Source organism: Erpetoichthys calabaricus, chromosome 15, assembly GCF_900747795.2.
Source record: "Erpetoichthys calabaricus chromosome 15, fErpCal1.3, whole genome shotgun sequence".
NCBI lineage: Eukaryota > Metazoa > Chordata > Cladistia > Polypteriformes > Polypteridae > Erpetoichthys > Erpetoichthys calabaricus.
The window spans coordinates 80,157,944-80,173,608 of NC_041408.2; the positions used below are offsets into that span (position 1 = coordinate 80,157,944).

The 15,665-nt window shown below is 39.6% G+C and overlaps 1 protein-coding gene across 2 annotated transcripts in view; it reads right to left on the reverse strand.

Annotated features, from left to right (window-relative positions):
* Nucleotides 1-4,741: 4,741 nt before the first annotated feature.
* The window catches only part of ppp2r5d (protein phosphatase 2, regulatory subunit B', delta), a 79,024-nt gene continuing 68,100 nt past the window's right edge, over nt 4,742-15,665 (reverse strand). For both annotated transcript variants that reach the window (XM_028820918.2, XM_051919204.1), the window contains exons 12-16: nt 15,201-15,328; nt 13,859-13,960; nt 9,664-9,736; nt 5,804-5,920; nt 4,742-5,219 (exon numbers count right to left, since the gene is read on the reverse strand). In XM_028820918.2, coding sequence (XP_028676751.2) covers nt 5,082-5,219; nt 5,804-5,920; nt 9,664-9,736; nt 13,859-13,960; nt 15,201-15,328 — 558 coding nt within the window. In that variant the 3' untranslated portion in view covers nt 4,742-5,081. The remainder of the gene's footprint in view (nt 5,220-5,803; nt 5,921-9,663; nt 9,737-13,858; nt 13,961-15,200; nt 15,329-15,665) is intronic.

The following is a 15,665-nucleotide window of genomic DNA, read 5'->3' on the forward strand; positions in this document are numbered from 1 at the left end:
GACTTTGCTGAGTAAGCCTCCATGTAAATCGTGCTTCTCTGGGGGAATAGAAGACCCCACGCATGGCCAGGACAGGGTTCACTTGCTCTTGTATGTTTGGGTTTAAAGAACGTGCAGACATTGAAGTTAAAAGTCCTAATTTGTAACAAATTGTATTTAAGCACAAACGTGCTGTTTAGATTTGTAATAAGTAAACCCACCTTTACATCTCTGCACTGGAAATGTCAGCGTTCTGGTGGAACAGTACTGGTGTTTGTGACATTTCTGGACATACTAACTTAATAAAATGTTTATTTCAAACCATCTGAATTGTTACATTGGAGTAGGAAATGTCACTTCAGACTCGATGCTCGTCCTTGCGTGAAATCTCACTTGATGGAGCATCGAGGTCTGACTGGTGTAGTGGAGGGCGACGGGGTGAGGCTGAAACGAAAGAGACGTCCAGGTGGGCACCAGCAGGACTGCAGTTCTCCTTTAGTTCACTGTAATCGAGAGGGGCACTGCCCACGCCAATGCCCAACCAATAATGAGACAGGAAAGGGCAAGTGCAGCAAGGCTACCGTGAAGAGGGCCCCTTTGTTCCAGTCCTGTATGGAGTCACCCATCGCCACTCTTGGGTTGCACAGATGTGCCCACCGCTCCTGGCACACATTCTCATTTTAGGTATAAAAACCCACCCCCAGTAAACTTACACCATGCAGTGCAACACGAGTACAAGGGGGTGATGGTTTGTTGACACAAAGTTTTCATCATCTAGTTCAGGGGATGCCAAGTCCGGTCCTGGAGGACCACCATGGTTGCAGGTTTTCATTCATTCACTCATTATTAATGAGGGCCCGGTTTGTGCTGCTAATTAACTTCTCATGAATTCATTTTAATTGAATTGCTTTTTAAGATTTGCTCCCCTGAATTGCTTCATTTCTTTCCTTAAATGGCACCCAAACAGAAATGAAATGTGAAGTAAGTGAGCCAACAGAAGACCAACTGAGTCAGGGCCTCAAACTCCAACTTTTTGAAGTTCACAGTCAAACCTTCATTTTATGATCGATGAAACACTGGCCAGTCGCACTGTGCCTCTCTCATTTAGCTTTAGGTTTCCAGGCTTCACTGCCTTCATGGCTGGTCTACTGCAATTCTCGGTTTAATCTTCTTCTTCCTATTCCTCTGTGCACTAAACATTCTTTTTAGCAGATTCAGAATGTTGTTGTCAGACTATCTTAGCTTTATGGATCAGTAGCAGGATTCTGAAGAAAATGCTGACAGAAAGCCGTTTGCTTCGACACTCCAAATCGTTATCTGTACTGTTACATCATATACAGCTAATAGACTGTAGAGCCTTTCAGACGCTGGCCGTCCTGCTACTGCACACCCCTGACTCCTTCACTCAGGAACTCTCCATTCCTAAGCCTAGTTGTCGAGACTCCATTTGTCCGCAGATCCTTTTCCAGACTGAAGATGTACCCACTTTGTCTGGCTGTCTAATGGCTGTTGCTTCGTTTCCATGCTGATAACACCGTCAGATTCACTTTGTAGAGCACTAACACAGTCCGTTACCCCTGAAGTCCACCGCTGGATGTGTCCTCTTCTGTGGACACGTAGGCCTGGTCAGTACAGTTCCAGTGAGTGCTTGCTGTAAGAGTAATGGCCACTTTACAGATTAATACTAAAGCAGTCTTGGATTTTGAAATCTCTCAGTCAGGTATTCCCAAGGTCCTGCTGGCCAATGATGCATTTGTTGAACTTCTCCTTTTTTGTGTTTATTATATCATATTGAAATGGAGAATGCTGTTAGTGATGCTATATGAAACAGTAAAGAAAAAGGTAAGAAAATGATTTTGACATTCTTTCAAGAGACTCATTTTATTTTGTTCTGTACATACATGAACATCTGTACAAAATATGACATATTCATACTATGTAATGCTCTACCTAAATAAAGTACAACATATGTACATATATGACCTAGAAAGCAGCTTAAACATTAGTGTCAGAGTTTGGGTTTGGAGGGGATGTGAAGGGAATCGAGAAGACATCAGTTCTCCCCTGTGACTTTTCGTTCTTTCAAGGCTGCTGAACAAATGAACACAGAAAGAATTTTAAATTTACTACCCGAGCTTGGCCTAGCTAATGCTGGACGTATGGCTACACACCAAAGCCATCTACACAAGAAGCCAACTGTACTGCACAAATCTCTGGGAAGGAATGCACTTCCTAAATAGGTCCCCTGAATTTGGGAAGGCACGGCAGTCAAAGGGCGATTGCTAAGTCCACCCTATTGGAAATGCACTTCTGAACTACTGGAAATTGCACACATCAATGATCCCTCAGGCCAGACAAGCAGGTGAAATATATTTGGTAGAGATTGTACTGTAGCGGATTTGCCACCCTCCAATTATGCCAGGATGTACCAAGGAACAAAATTAACGGGAATAATACTTCTCCCAAAAATGGGCTTCAATGTCAAAAAAAAGCCGACTACTGACGGAGAGATTAAATAAAATTGTTAAAAAAAGTGTGCGAGGTAAAGACGATCGGATAGGAAACACATTTGAGAGTCAAGCCAACAAATTGATTCATCAAAATTATACAATAATTATTGGTTCTTGGTCAGACATAGCAACCCTAAAGATCACTTTTACATTATTTGACATTAAAACCGGTATTTAGTTTTTCCATTTTAAAATCTTAAACTTTTTCTTTTTTGGCAGGCTGGTTGGGGCCAAAACTATAAAACATTCCCCGTATGCTGTCATCAGCTCAGGTAACACAGAGTAGGTAACGTGACGAATACTGATCGGTGCGGCTCCCACCATTAAGTGCCTTGCCTGAATCAACATTTCTTAGGCTCTCAGCAGACTGTGCGATTCTGTCAGATTTGGTTAAGAACCACTCATGCAGTCAATGGAAAAAACGTAAAAAGCTGCCAACACAAGACCTCCCAACTTTGTTTTGTCCCCTAACCATCTTCACCTGCATGTAAATGAGGTTGTGAGATTCAGCGGATCCCCCACACGTAACAATGCTGAGGACTCGTAGGGTGACACGCGGTTTGATTTCACCATCACGTGTGCACCCGTTTCTTGTATGTCTTCTCTAATAGCCAGTGCTAATTCCACATTATGCACAGCTGAATTGTTTTAGAAGGTACAGCCGAACATCCAAAATTTGAATTTCTCAGTTTCCTTCTCGGCTAACAGTTCATACTGTTATCATGACACAAAGTATCTCACCAGCAGGCATGCACCTCGTCTTGTTTTCGGCCTCAAACAGTGTATATTGTGTCCAGCAGCCCAGTCTATGGAGAAGTTGTCTCACTGTTGGAATGATTAAAAAACTGAACAACAGAAGCTGAAGTACCTTTTATACTTTGCAACAAAAAATCGTGCAGCAAGAAATCTGGGCCAAGGGAGAGAGGTGTATTGGCAAAGCACAGAGAAAGAGAAAGTAGGGGGTCTGCAACCCTATGCAATATACATTACAATATACAATACACAAATATTTGCAACAGTTACTGCAGGCTTTTCTTTCTTTCCTATAACAAGCCCATATAATATGGAAATTTTATTTATTTTATTTTTTTTTACTTTAAAAATCCTAAAAGGATTGTATAGCGCTCACCTACACACCACCCAATGCATGGTTATATTTTTAAAATATTGCTTAGGTGCTATCATGTTGGGGTGTTCCATTGCTCCTTTAAATGCACATTTGAAAAGAAATGACAGATCAACCTGAATATTCTCCACATAAAATAAGAGAACTGCCTTTTCTTTACACAGCAGAGATTCGGTCTCTGCTCCATCTTAAAAATAATGCACATGTTCTCAACCGTCCCCCAAAGGAAGCCGGTTGGTGGACACGGACTGCAAGATGCAACACCACAAGAGGGAGACACAAATACGTAAGTGATTCAAAGAGGTAGCAGAAACACAAAAGGCGCGCCTCGACTGAAGCCACCTGTTTAAGAAACCAGACCTTTGGGGTAACGAGAGATATTCAGACTTACCCTTTCCACAATACTTGGTTATGAAACTTGTTAACACTTGTGTGGAAGATGCAGCATTCTGTAGGAGATCTTGAGATTTGAATGCAGGGTTCCATAGCTTTTCTAGCTGCACCATGGCAAAAATCAGAAAAACCTCAAACCCACGCCATCTCTCCAATTAAACTTAGAGAATTACTCAGTAATTTCTACAAAATGAAGAAAATCCCTGGTTCAAGGCCTGAAATGTTAAGACTGTTCTACAGTCAGAAATTAAATTTTAAACATCAAAGTTCTCAAAATGCTGGCCAAGATACAAAAGTTGAGAGTAAACGAGAGAGAGAATCTGATGTCATCAAATGAAATATGTCAGCAATAACAGTTTCTGAGGCTTCTAGAGTACGAAATGACAACGCGTTGAGAAATATTCAAGTGCAACTGTAGTAAGTATGAGCATGTGACTCAACATTCATTTTTCGGCACAGCCCAATTTAAAAGTGCCAAATAATATCTTGTATGTCTTTATACAGAGGGACACAAAGCACATGTAGAAGGAAAAATAAAGCTACATTTTCAAAAAAGGCATTAAAATAAAAAACAAAATCCCTACAGAAATAAGCATGTCATCCTGCAGGCTGGTCAAGGACTTGCTTATCTATAGAGATGAATCCAGAAACAAATCTGAAGAACAATTTGGTGGACTCATGAGGGGTGATTTCTTTTAAGTGCTTTATAATTTTAGTCTGGCTTTTTTATTGATTTATTTTTTATTTTTGTGCTAAGCAGCTGATGCACACCGCATAGTTCTTTTGCAGCTGCCCTGCATTATTCTCTGAATATCACACCAAATTGCGGTCAGGGACAGAAACAAAAGCAAAAAAGAAACTAGAGGAAAACATAACAGAGACACAGGAGAACAGGTCTGTATACCTATATTAAAAATACAACACTGCTGGATGATTCCTCGGTTTTTTCTTTCCTTACAACTTGTGTCTGTGCGTGCATTTGTCTTGCGTGTGTGTTGTTTGATGTTTTTAACTTCTAGGCAAGAGCGGAAAGCATGTGGTCTAGGAAGGGAGAAGGGCCAGCTGGTCCCATGTCAGAGGGCTTCCTGGTTGGCAGTCAGGTATTCCTCTGCACGCTTATGAGCCTCCAGTGCTTTTATGGTGTACACATCCTGGGGCAGCTCGGACTTCCGGCGCATCAACACTTTGTCCTTCTTTATGTCTTTAATGACCTGTACATTAAGTTAAAAAAAACAATCACTACAACTGGAGTAGAATTAACGGTTATTTAAGTCTTTCACATGGGCTCCGACTATACTTATCTTTAAAATAGTACATAACAGCACAATGTCTAAGAGTTTCAGGATTAAGCCAACACAAAAGTAGTGTGCACATGCATTAAATGTGTTCTGCGCTGTTCACCAAAGTAAACTCTTTTGGATTTTTGTATCCACTGACCAGTACACTCCGCTATAACTGAACATACCCCTAAAAGTCATTACATGAAAAGGCTTCTTACACAATACCCTCACTTTAATTCAGTATTCAGAAAAAGAGAACAAGACTGACACCGTTGTCAGAAAGATATCACATTACAAAATTGTATTATTTGGGCACATGTAATATTTTGTTACTTCAAACAACAAAGCTTCAATGTCAGATAACACAAATCAGTTTCAAACTTGGTTACTTTAGTTTCCACTAATTATAACAATTAAAAGATTAGATACACTCCTATTAGTAAATAAAAGACCTGCATAGATTTGTGATTTAAATGACAAGTGCGTCACAAAGATACAATGAAAAGTGGCTTTACCTGAGAAGCTTCTGATTCAACAGTTTTCTTCAGAAGCTGAATATCTTCAGCAGTAGGAGTCTCTGTTTCCATACAGTATAAAGGCATTAAAGAAGGAGTCTCATGGTACATTGAAAACTGCAATCAAAGAGAAACAAGCTTACTAGGCTGAGAACACTCCACCAAGACACGAGTGCAGACGACACCTGCCAGTGCCGCTGTGTGGTGGCGTGTGAGGACTCTCTAACAAGAGAAATGTCACCATGAATAGCTGATTATCATCAGGCAAATCAAAAAAATTGTTTTTATTATTCTAAGCAAGATAACCCTGCCCCAGTGTCTACGGGGATAGCACAGAATATTACACTGCATAAATTCATAGGGGAAATTTAAATACAGTGGAACCTCGGTTTGCGAGCATAACTCATTCCGGAAACGTGCTCAAAGTCCAAAGCACTCGTATATCAAAGTGAATTTCCCCATAAGAAATAATGGAAACTCAGATGATTTGCTCCACAACCCAAAACTATTCATATAAAAATGATTAATACAAAATATGAAGTAAAAAATACATAAAACAAATTAACGTGCAGTTTACCTTTGAAAAGAATCATGGCTGGTGTGAGTGAGTTTCTAAACTCTTGTGGGATTGCACCCAACGGGACGACACGCGGAAGAGCGTCCCAAAGCAATCGCAGTCTCCCAGTGCTGTAGCAGTTCGCCATAAAAGCAAATCCGAAAAGATGGCGGACATGCTATAAGCGCCTGCCGTCGATGGGTGATACAAGGAACGTTATAAATGTGCTGTGTCTGTGTATAGGAGAGTGGCAGATCCCGCTACAATAAATAACTGCGCTGTTGCTGTTTCAAGCTGAATAAAGCTGGTGTCGCTAAAGTACTGAGACTCAGCTTCGTGTTTTAGGGTGCAAGACGGGGACTCGCACGTCACAGCACACATACACAGTCACAATGCTAATGCTGCAGTAAACAGTATGCGCTTATATGGATGTTGACTATATGAGTGAGGAACACCGACTCAGACGGAGAATAAGAGACGATTGCCCACAATCCCGCAGCAAGAGAGAGAGAGAGAGAGAAGAACCATCAGCTCAGTTGTGATCACATGACGCTCAGCAGACAAAGCGTATACATACTACTCGTACTGCAAGACCTCGCTTGTTTATCAAGTCAAAATTTATTAAACATTTTTGCTCGGTTTACGAGTGTTTTGCAAGACAAGTTACTCGCAAACCGAGGTTCCAATGTATTCAAAAAAACACACCTAAATATACATTTTTGGCTTCTCACCACAATGCATTCACAACTTCAGAACCTCATTCACAATGAAGTACTTAAAAAATAAATAAATAAAAATAATAATAATAAAGCTTAAGCCAAAAGAGCAACAGCACTGGAACAAATAAAGGATAGCATTATCTGTATAAGTTGCTCTAAGAAAGCTCACTTTCCATAACATAATAGGTTAAAACATTTTAGATTTAAGCCAGATTTTTTGCTAGATGTTTTGCTGAAATTAGAACAAAGCACAATTTTCTTTAGTTTTTCAATCTGAGGGAAATCACCTCAATGTTCAGAAGTTCTTTTAAAAGGAATTTCTAAGGTGCAGCAATAAAAAAATAACAGTTTTGTGATGCTATAAAATTCTGCATAATGTTTGGTTTTTCTGAAAAAATGAACTCATTAGTGAATCTCTTCCCTAAAAATACTCATAAATAACAGGAGCAGCCATTTGTTATTACAGTATGACTTATTCCAAATTTTAAAAATACTGCCACATCATTCTGGGTTGGTTTTCAGTCCAGTAATGGAGAAAAGTCCACTGCAAGCCTAATGGATGCATCCAATTCACAAATTAGCTCTCAAAATTATGAACTTATGCACATCCTAAATTTAATAAAATGTAACCACCTTTCTTTATTAACACACTGAAATGATACGTTTTAAGCTCTTTGAACTCTAGCAGACATTTCAGCCCTCAGCAAAACGTTCAGCATTCCTTTACATCAAACAATGGAGCTTGGTCTGTGTGCCGCATATTACAGCCTCACTGTAGAATCGTAAGACGCCTTTGGCAGAGAAGACGCACATAAAAGCAAATGCCTTAAGCCGGCAGCTCATTACACATCTTCTAGGCCGAGAACATATCAGCCTCAATGACTGCAGTTGCTAGATCTGGTCACACTTGCCATATTCTAGCAGGGAGTGAACATGCTGCCTTATACCGTCAGTGCCTGTATGAAGTAATTCAAGGTACGGCAAATTCGAATGTAGCCGTTTTCTTTTTTTCAATTCTGTTGTTGTACGACAAACATAAGACATCAGAAAGACAAGTCCCTCTTCTGTTTTGGCTGAATCTATATATATAATTCACTAAGTCCATGGCAAGCAAGATGCACACACGACAGAGCCCCGCCCGCCAACTCTAACACTCTTCCCACGTCCATTACCTTCACATTGTTTTCCTTTTATGTCTGATCCCGTTCAACAACTATATGGCAACATCGACTTCTCAACTGTGACTCCGGAACAACTCAGTACGCGAGCTATATTAAACGTCACCAACGAAGACTCGCTACACCTTAATGAACAGGTACTGAAACTTATCCCTACCGACGAAGTAACTTTCACCAGCGCTGCCTCCATCATCACAGACGATCCCGCAGATCAACTTTCATTCCCCAAAGAATTTCTTAACAGTCTTACTCCCACTGGCATGCCTCCACATAAACTCAAAATTAAAATAGGTTCAGTCGTCATGCTTCTCAGAAACCTCATGCCAGCAAGAAGTCTCTGTGATGGCACTAGACGGATTGTTACCAGCATTCACCGCAATGTACTAGAGTGTAAAACAATCGCAGCTCCTACCTCACAAGCTGTTCTTATTCCCCAGATATCCCTGACCCCATCAGATTCAAATTTGCCTTTTACTTTTACACGCAGACAATTTCCTGTTAGATTGGCCTTTGCAATGACGATTAATAAGGCACAGGGACAAACTTTCAAAATGATATGCCTGTATCTGCCAAAACCAGTTTTCAGTCACGGACAATTGTATGTTGCTCTCTCCAGAGTTCCATTTGTCATTCACTCGCAGTCGTATCCTCAAACCCACCCCATTTGGACAACTCTGTCGTTCAGGAAGTGTTCACCCATCAATAAATAATTATGCGCGCATACACCACGGGTTGGCTAGTTCAATGTTTTGTACTTCAAGGTGTGTAGTCTTTAGTTGTCAGCTCTCCCAGACACAAGAACACACCCATACTGTACGACTTAAAACAGGACGAGTAGCAGACAACTCTGATTAAGTCACCAGGGATGTCAAACTACATCAATGGCAGTCATGTGAGCGTGCCACTAATAACCTTGACTTACTAAGATAAATGAAATGAAGTCTGCAACTGAAAATTGCTGAAAAAGCTGTGTATAGTGTAACGGGGGCATTGGTATTGCTGAAGGAAAGGATTCACTAATGCTTAGCATATTTTATCACATAAGGATTATTCTGTAAGCCTTGAGTGCAGTGCACAACAGACACTATAAGAGGTATGATGAAGCCATGACACCAAGACAACAGAACACAAAAAGCACTCCAGTCCAAGAGTCAATAGGAAATGGATAAAGGCGCAGTATGATTAGGTTCTATAGTTAATACTGCATATAACATCAGGATTTAGTTAAAACCCTGAGTATTAGCACATTGTTTTTGGTTAAAAGAAAATGATGATAATATACTAAAAAACTTGCATTATTCTTCAACACACAATTTCAATTTTTAAAAGTCAACAAAAACAAAGCAGGAAGTACAAGGCAAATGTTCTTCCCAAATACGTAGCTCTGTAAGCCAAAAAAGAGCTTACCTGTGGATTTTGCTGGGCTAACTCTTCTATTTTATGCCATATTTCTTCCCGTTCCTTCAACTTATATTTTTCCCTGAAAAACAATAAGATTTTACACAGAATAATGGATGAAGTAAAATGAAAAAGAAAAAAAAGAGAACCCATGAGAAGTCCAGTTTTGCTGACGTGTACCTTATGTATCTAATATAAGACACACAAAACATTATATAGAAGTAGAGGATGTAGTAGTAGCAGTAGTGCATTTTGTAGTACTTACCCACATAGACCACAGCTATTGCACATATTTATATTCACAATTTTCACGCTCTTGTAATGTTTTGGTACTGTTAGTTTACACCTTAAAACTAATGCCATACATAAACATTGTTTTATAAATTAAAAGGAGTTTAAAAAAGGAGGACAGAAACTGGCAGAACAAAATTAGGACAGGCAAGGATATTAAATTTCTTTGTCAGCAAGTTTTCCTATCACCTTTTTTCAGTTACTGGCTGAAAAAATAACTAACAAGTGTGCTTTTTACCATCATCTGTAGAGGAGCTCACAAAGATATGATTTTGGTTTACTTCAGCAACAGTTAAACAGTTGCTAAGCATGTGTTTAATTCAATATAATATTTAAAGTTTTCCTACGGCATGCCTCATGGATGAATATTGAATTGACTGGCTCACTAAACCAACGTCATTTTAACTGCAACTTCCCTTAAAACATAAAACTTTATTGTCCATCAAAAAACAATACTCATTATAAAATATTTAATAAATTTGTGGGAAGATGTCTGGAACAGTATTAATAAATGAGAAGCGTAGCTCTGCATTTTAACTTGGTATCCTGGGTTCAGTTTCCTCACACTGAAACTGACTGCCTGGAGTGTGCTAATGATATGTCTGTTAAGTAAATTAGCAATTTTTAAGGTGTCCCTTAGTGAGGTTACTGGGACCACATTTCTACACAAGAAAGGAAGGATTTATGACTTCAGTTACTGTTTTAGTGTTGGATTATAATGTATTACTGTAGTCAAGCAATTGCGTTAAGTCAAGTATTTCACTAATTCTTGTTTAAAAATAACTATTGGACCTACCCTAATAATGAAATGGCAGCAAACCTTACAGTTTAATGTAACTTATGACCTCTTCATTTGTGCAACTACAAGTACATACTATAACTTATTTACAGACCACCAATTCATATAACAAATACTCATCGGCATGTGTAAGGTTTAACATGTTTTTAAATACAGCGAATTATCGGTATTCTAGACTTAAAAAAAAATGAACAAGAAAATAAATGAATAAGAAAACAAAAGAGACAAAAGACTACATTGTAGCCAAAGTCATGCCAAGGAGCGGTACCTATTCTATAATCATTAACAGAATATTTAACTAGGGTATTGTCACTTTTAGAAAGGATTCCGATTTAGATTTGTTCACACCACTGGCACCTAAGTCAAGTGCATACAAAAAAATGTCTGGACCAGTAGATCTCCTCATACTAAGCAGAACTGATTTTGAAACAACACTTTAGAACATTAAAAAACAGACCATTTAGTCCAACAACTTCTTTAACAGGATTGACCACCCTAACCCACTCTCACCTCAGAGTACTGCATCCTTCACCCATCCTTCTGCTGATACCAGCATAGGAGAGTTTCCCTCCACCCACAATTACAGCAGCTCAGGTAAGCAGAGAGCTGAGGAAACTTCAGGCCAGCAAAGCAGTGGGTCCAGATGGAGTATCGCCACAACTGCTGAAGGCCTGGGGAGACCTCTACAGCGCACCTTCAACCTGAGCCTGGAACAGGGGACAGTCCCGAGGCTTTAGAAAACATCTTGCATCACCCCAGTCCCAAAGTTATCACGTCCTAGTGAGCTGAATGACTTTCAGCCTGTCGCTCTGACATCACATGTGATGAAGACCATGGAGCGGCTGCTGCTTCACCACCTGAGGCCACAGGTCCACCACGCCTTCGACCCTCTGCAGTTCGCATACCAGGAGAAGGTGGCAGCGGAGGATGCCATCATCTATATGCTACACCGATCCCTCTCCCACTTGGACAGAGGCAGTGGTGCTGTAAGAATTATGTTTCTAGACTTCTCTAGCGCCTTCAACACCATCTAACCTCGGCTTCTTAGTGACAAGCTGACAGAGATGGGAGTAGATTCATACCTGGTGGCATGGATCGTGGACTATCTTACAGACAGACCGCCGCAGGGGACTGTACTTTCTCCGGTCCTGTTCAGCGTATATACATCGGACTTCCAATACAACTCAGTCTTGCCACGTGCAAAAGTTCGCTGAAAACACTGCTATCGTGGGCTACGTCACAAGTGGGCAGGAGGAGGAGTATAGCAATCCTAATCAAGGACTTTGTTAAATGGTGTGACTCAAACCACCTACACCTGAACACCAGCAAAACCAAAGAGCTGGTGGTGGATTTTAGAAGGCCCAGGCCCCTCCTGGACCCCGTGATCATCAGAGGTGACTGTGTGCAGAGGGTGAAGACCTATAAATACCTGGGAGTGCAGCTGGATGATAAATTGGACTGGACTGCCAATACTGATGCGCTGTGCAAGAGAGGACAGAGCCGACTATACTTCCTTAGAAGGCTGGCGTCCTTCAACATCTGCAATAAGATGCTGCGGATGTTCTATCAGACAGTTGTGGCGAGCGCCCTCTTCTACGCAGTGGTGTGCTGGGGAGGCAGAATAAAGAAGAGGGACGCCTCACGCCTGGACAAACTGGTGAGGAAGGCAAGCTCTATTGTTGGCATGGAGCTGGACAGTTTGACATCTGTGGCAGAGCGACGGGCGCTCAGCAGGCTCCTGTCAATCATGGAGAATCCACTGCATCCACTAAACAGGATCATCTCCAGACAGAGGAGCAGCTTCAGCGACAGACTGCTGTCACTGTCCTGCTCCACTGACAGACAGAGGAGATCGTTCCTCCCCCACACTATGTGACTCTTCAATTCCACGGGGGGTAAATGTTAACATTATACAAAGTTATTGTCCATTATACCTGCCTCGCACTCTCCACCTTGCACTGCGTTTTTATTGCTCTTTAATTAATATTGTTTTTATCAGTATGCTGCTGCTGGAGTATGTGAATTTCCCCTTGGGGATTAATAAAGTATCTATCTATCTATCTATAAATAATATTCATACAGCTGGTAATTGTTTTTTGGAGTTAACAGGTTTTTGCTTGTGTGGACCAAGTTTACTTCTTTCTCAGTACTCCGGTTTCTCTTTTAAATTTCAAAAAACATGCACATCAAACAAGGTGGTATGGTGCGAGCATGGGTGTATATGTTCATGTATCCTCTGATGGGATGTTATTCCATTCACAGCTCTTTCCAGTCTCCCCCCAACAACTGAATTACAAGTGTCTAAAACTTGTTGGAAATAGACACCATACTGTAAATTAAGATTCATGCATTTAATATAGTCATGAAGTAAATATTTACTAAATACCCAAATTGTCAGTCTTGTTTATAAACCAGATTTCCAGATCTGCTATAACTGACTAAATATTCTTTAAGAAGCATTTGTTTCAAATTTCAGTTTGTAGTTTGAATTATAAAAGTCTGTGAGTTTGATGTATCATCTAAAAAAAGAAGAGAAAGAATGCTGTGCTCCTTTGTCCATCACCATTCTGTTAATGAAATCACTAATAATAAGCTTCAAGTCGCACTGTTACATCAATAGCCAACAGAAGTCTTCAGCATTTAAATACCTACAGTAACTGTAGAATTACTATTAACTAAAGAAAGGATTCTTGAAAAATATCTGTACCACTTTCTCTAATATTGAGTTTATTTTTTGTATAGTGCCTTTCACTGAGCACAGAGTCAGAACTATCCAGGTAAGGCAGAAAGGTACCATTTCTAGAGGATACACTGGTCTATCACAGGGCCAAGCACATATCCACACATTCATAATTCTGCTCATTTCTTCTGTGCATGAGAGAAAGCTTCTATACTATACATTTAACTATCATTCCTAATTGTCTTTTTTTTTTTTTTTTTTTTTTAAACGGAACAAGAAACCACAAATTATCACAGCTCAGGTCAAACATTTGTTTCAGATCTCACATTTCATACTTCATATTTTGTTTGCTTTCATACTAATTATGTATCATAAATTTAGTTTGTCTTAGTGATTTAAGGGGAACTGCATAAAGGGTGGTTGGAGGTACTCACTTTTGCTTTTCAGCTTTATATTGCTGTGTGCAATCATCAAACAACTTCTGGTTCATCTCCATAAAAAGCTTAAGGGCATTATAGATCAGTCCATGGATTGTCCTTTGTATAAAAAATACATAAATAAAAAAACATTCAAATTAGTTTACTAACTGGAAAAGCAGAAAATAAAATATTCTGACAAAAACAGCTTGTGTTATTTACCCACCACATATACAGTAACAGGCTTACTGACCGAAAGCTATTTTATACCAACAACAGTGTCTGGTGTACAAATACAGTGGAACCTCGGTTCACGAACGTCTCGGTACACATACAACTCTGTTTACGACCAAAAAGGACGCCAAACTTTTGCCTCGGTTCACGACCACACACTCGGTATATGAACAAGCCAGTTTCCCTTTCGGTTTGTGCGTGCCGATGATTTCCGCACGTGTTGCATTGTTTTCGGTCAGACGTGCGTGCGTGTGTGCTTTCGCTGTGAACTCTTTGTGCTCTGTTTCATTTCCCTTCCAGTTCGTACGTGCCGATTACTGTATTTAAGCACGTGTTCAGCCTCTCCCTGTTCATTGTTCTCAGTCAGATGTGCGTGCTTTACCTGTTAACTCTTTGTGCTCTACAGTATTTCGTGTGCTTTTGCAGTTAACCATGGCTTCTAAGCAAGTGAATAGTGGTGAGAAGAAAGTGTTGCAATGTTACTTTTCTCTTTTTTCAAATGTTCATTTTTTTCCCTGTGCTTAAAACTCATTTAAAAAGAGTGTTTACAGCGATCGGGTTGTAATGCTATTGGTGTGAACTCCTGCAACGTTACTTTCTTGGTTGGCTTTTAAATAAAGTTCGGATTTGTTCAAATGTTCCTTTTTTCCCCCCCTGTGCTTAAAAGTCATTTTAAAAAAAAAGTGTTTATACAGTAATCAGATTGTAAGGCTATAGCGCGAACTGCTGCAATGAGAGAGAGAGAGAGAGACTGCGCATGCAGCTGAGCAGGGAGCCTGGGTGTTTGTCAGTGTTATTCAGTGTTTTTACATTAGTTTACTATTACACTGTGCATTCTATGGTGTAATTAACTATATTTGTGCTTACAAATCTTTAAAAAAATATATTTACATTTAGTTCGTACGGTCTGGAACGGATTAATTGTATTTACATACAATCCTATGGGAGAAACACACTTCCTTTAAAGCAAAGGAACACTCCACTGTAATGGATTTAGAAAAAAGTGTTGCATGCATTATGGTAACAGGTCTCCGCTTAGTATAAACATGACTGATATATAACTGAACGGAGTTCACAAAAAATAACCTTTAATCTAAACACTTAATGTGCGTTTACAAAAACCTACTTGTTCCAGTGGCTTTTGGAGTTCTTGTATAGTGCAGGAAACATGATTGGGAGAATTTTTGCAGCATTATCACTGATCAAACTCATTATATATTCATTGTTCCAGTAGTACAGTGCTCTTTCTGCCACCTGCCACAAAACAGACAGAATTTTTATAAAGTTGATGTTCTATTCATAAACAATCCTCAGAATAAAGTTATAATTTCAATTAGAAACATTAATAAAATTCATTAAATGGGGCAAATGTATAGGAATCACTCCTGCACAAAAAAAACCTTTGAAATCAGAGCAGACACAGAAAACAAACAAACAAAAAAAAACCTGAAGAACTAAGCCTTCATATCACTTCATAAATTAAATTAACTTGGTCTACTTTTGTGCTTACTGATTCACCAATAACATAAAATTATTCACGGATTTCAATTATTACAGCTAAGCATATTACACATGTACCATAAAGAAGCAG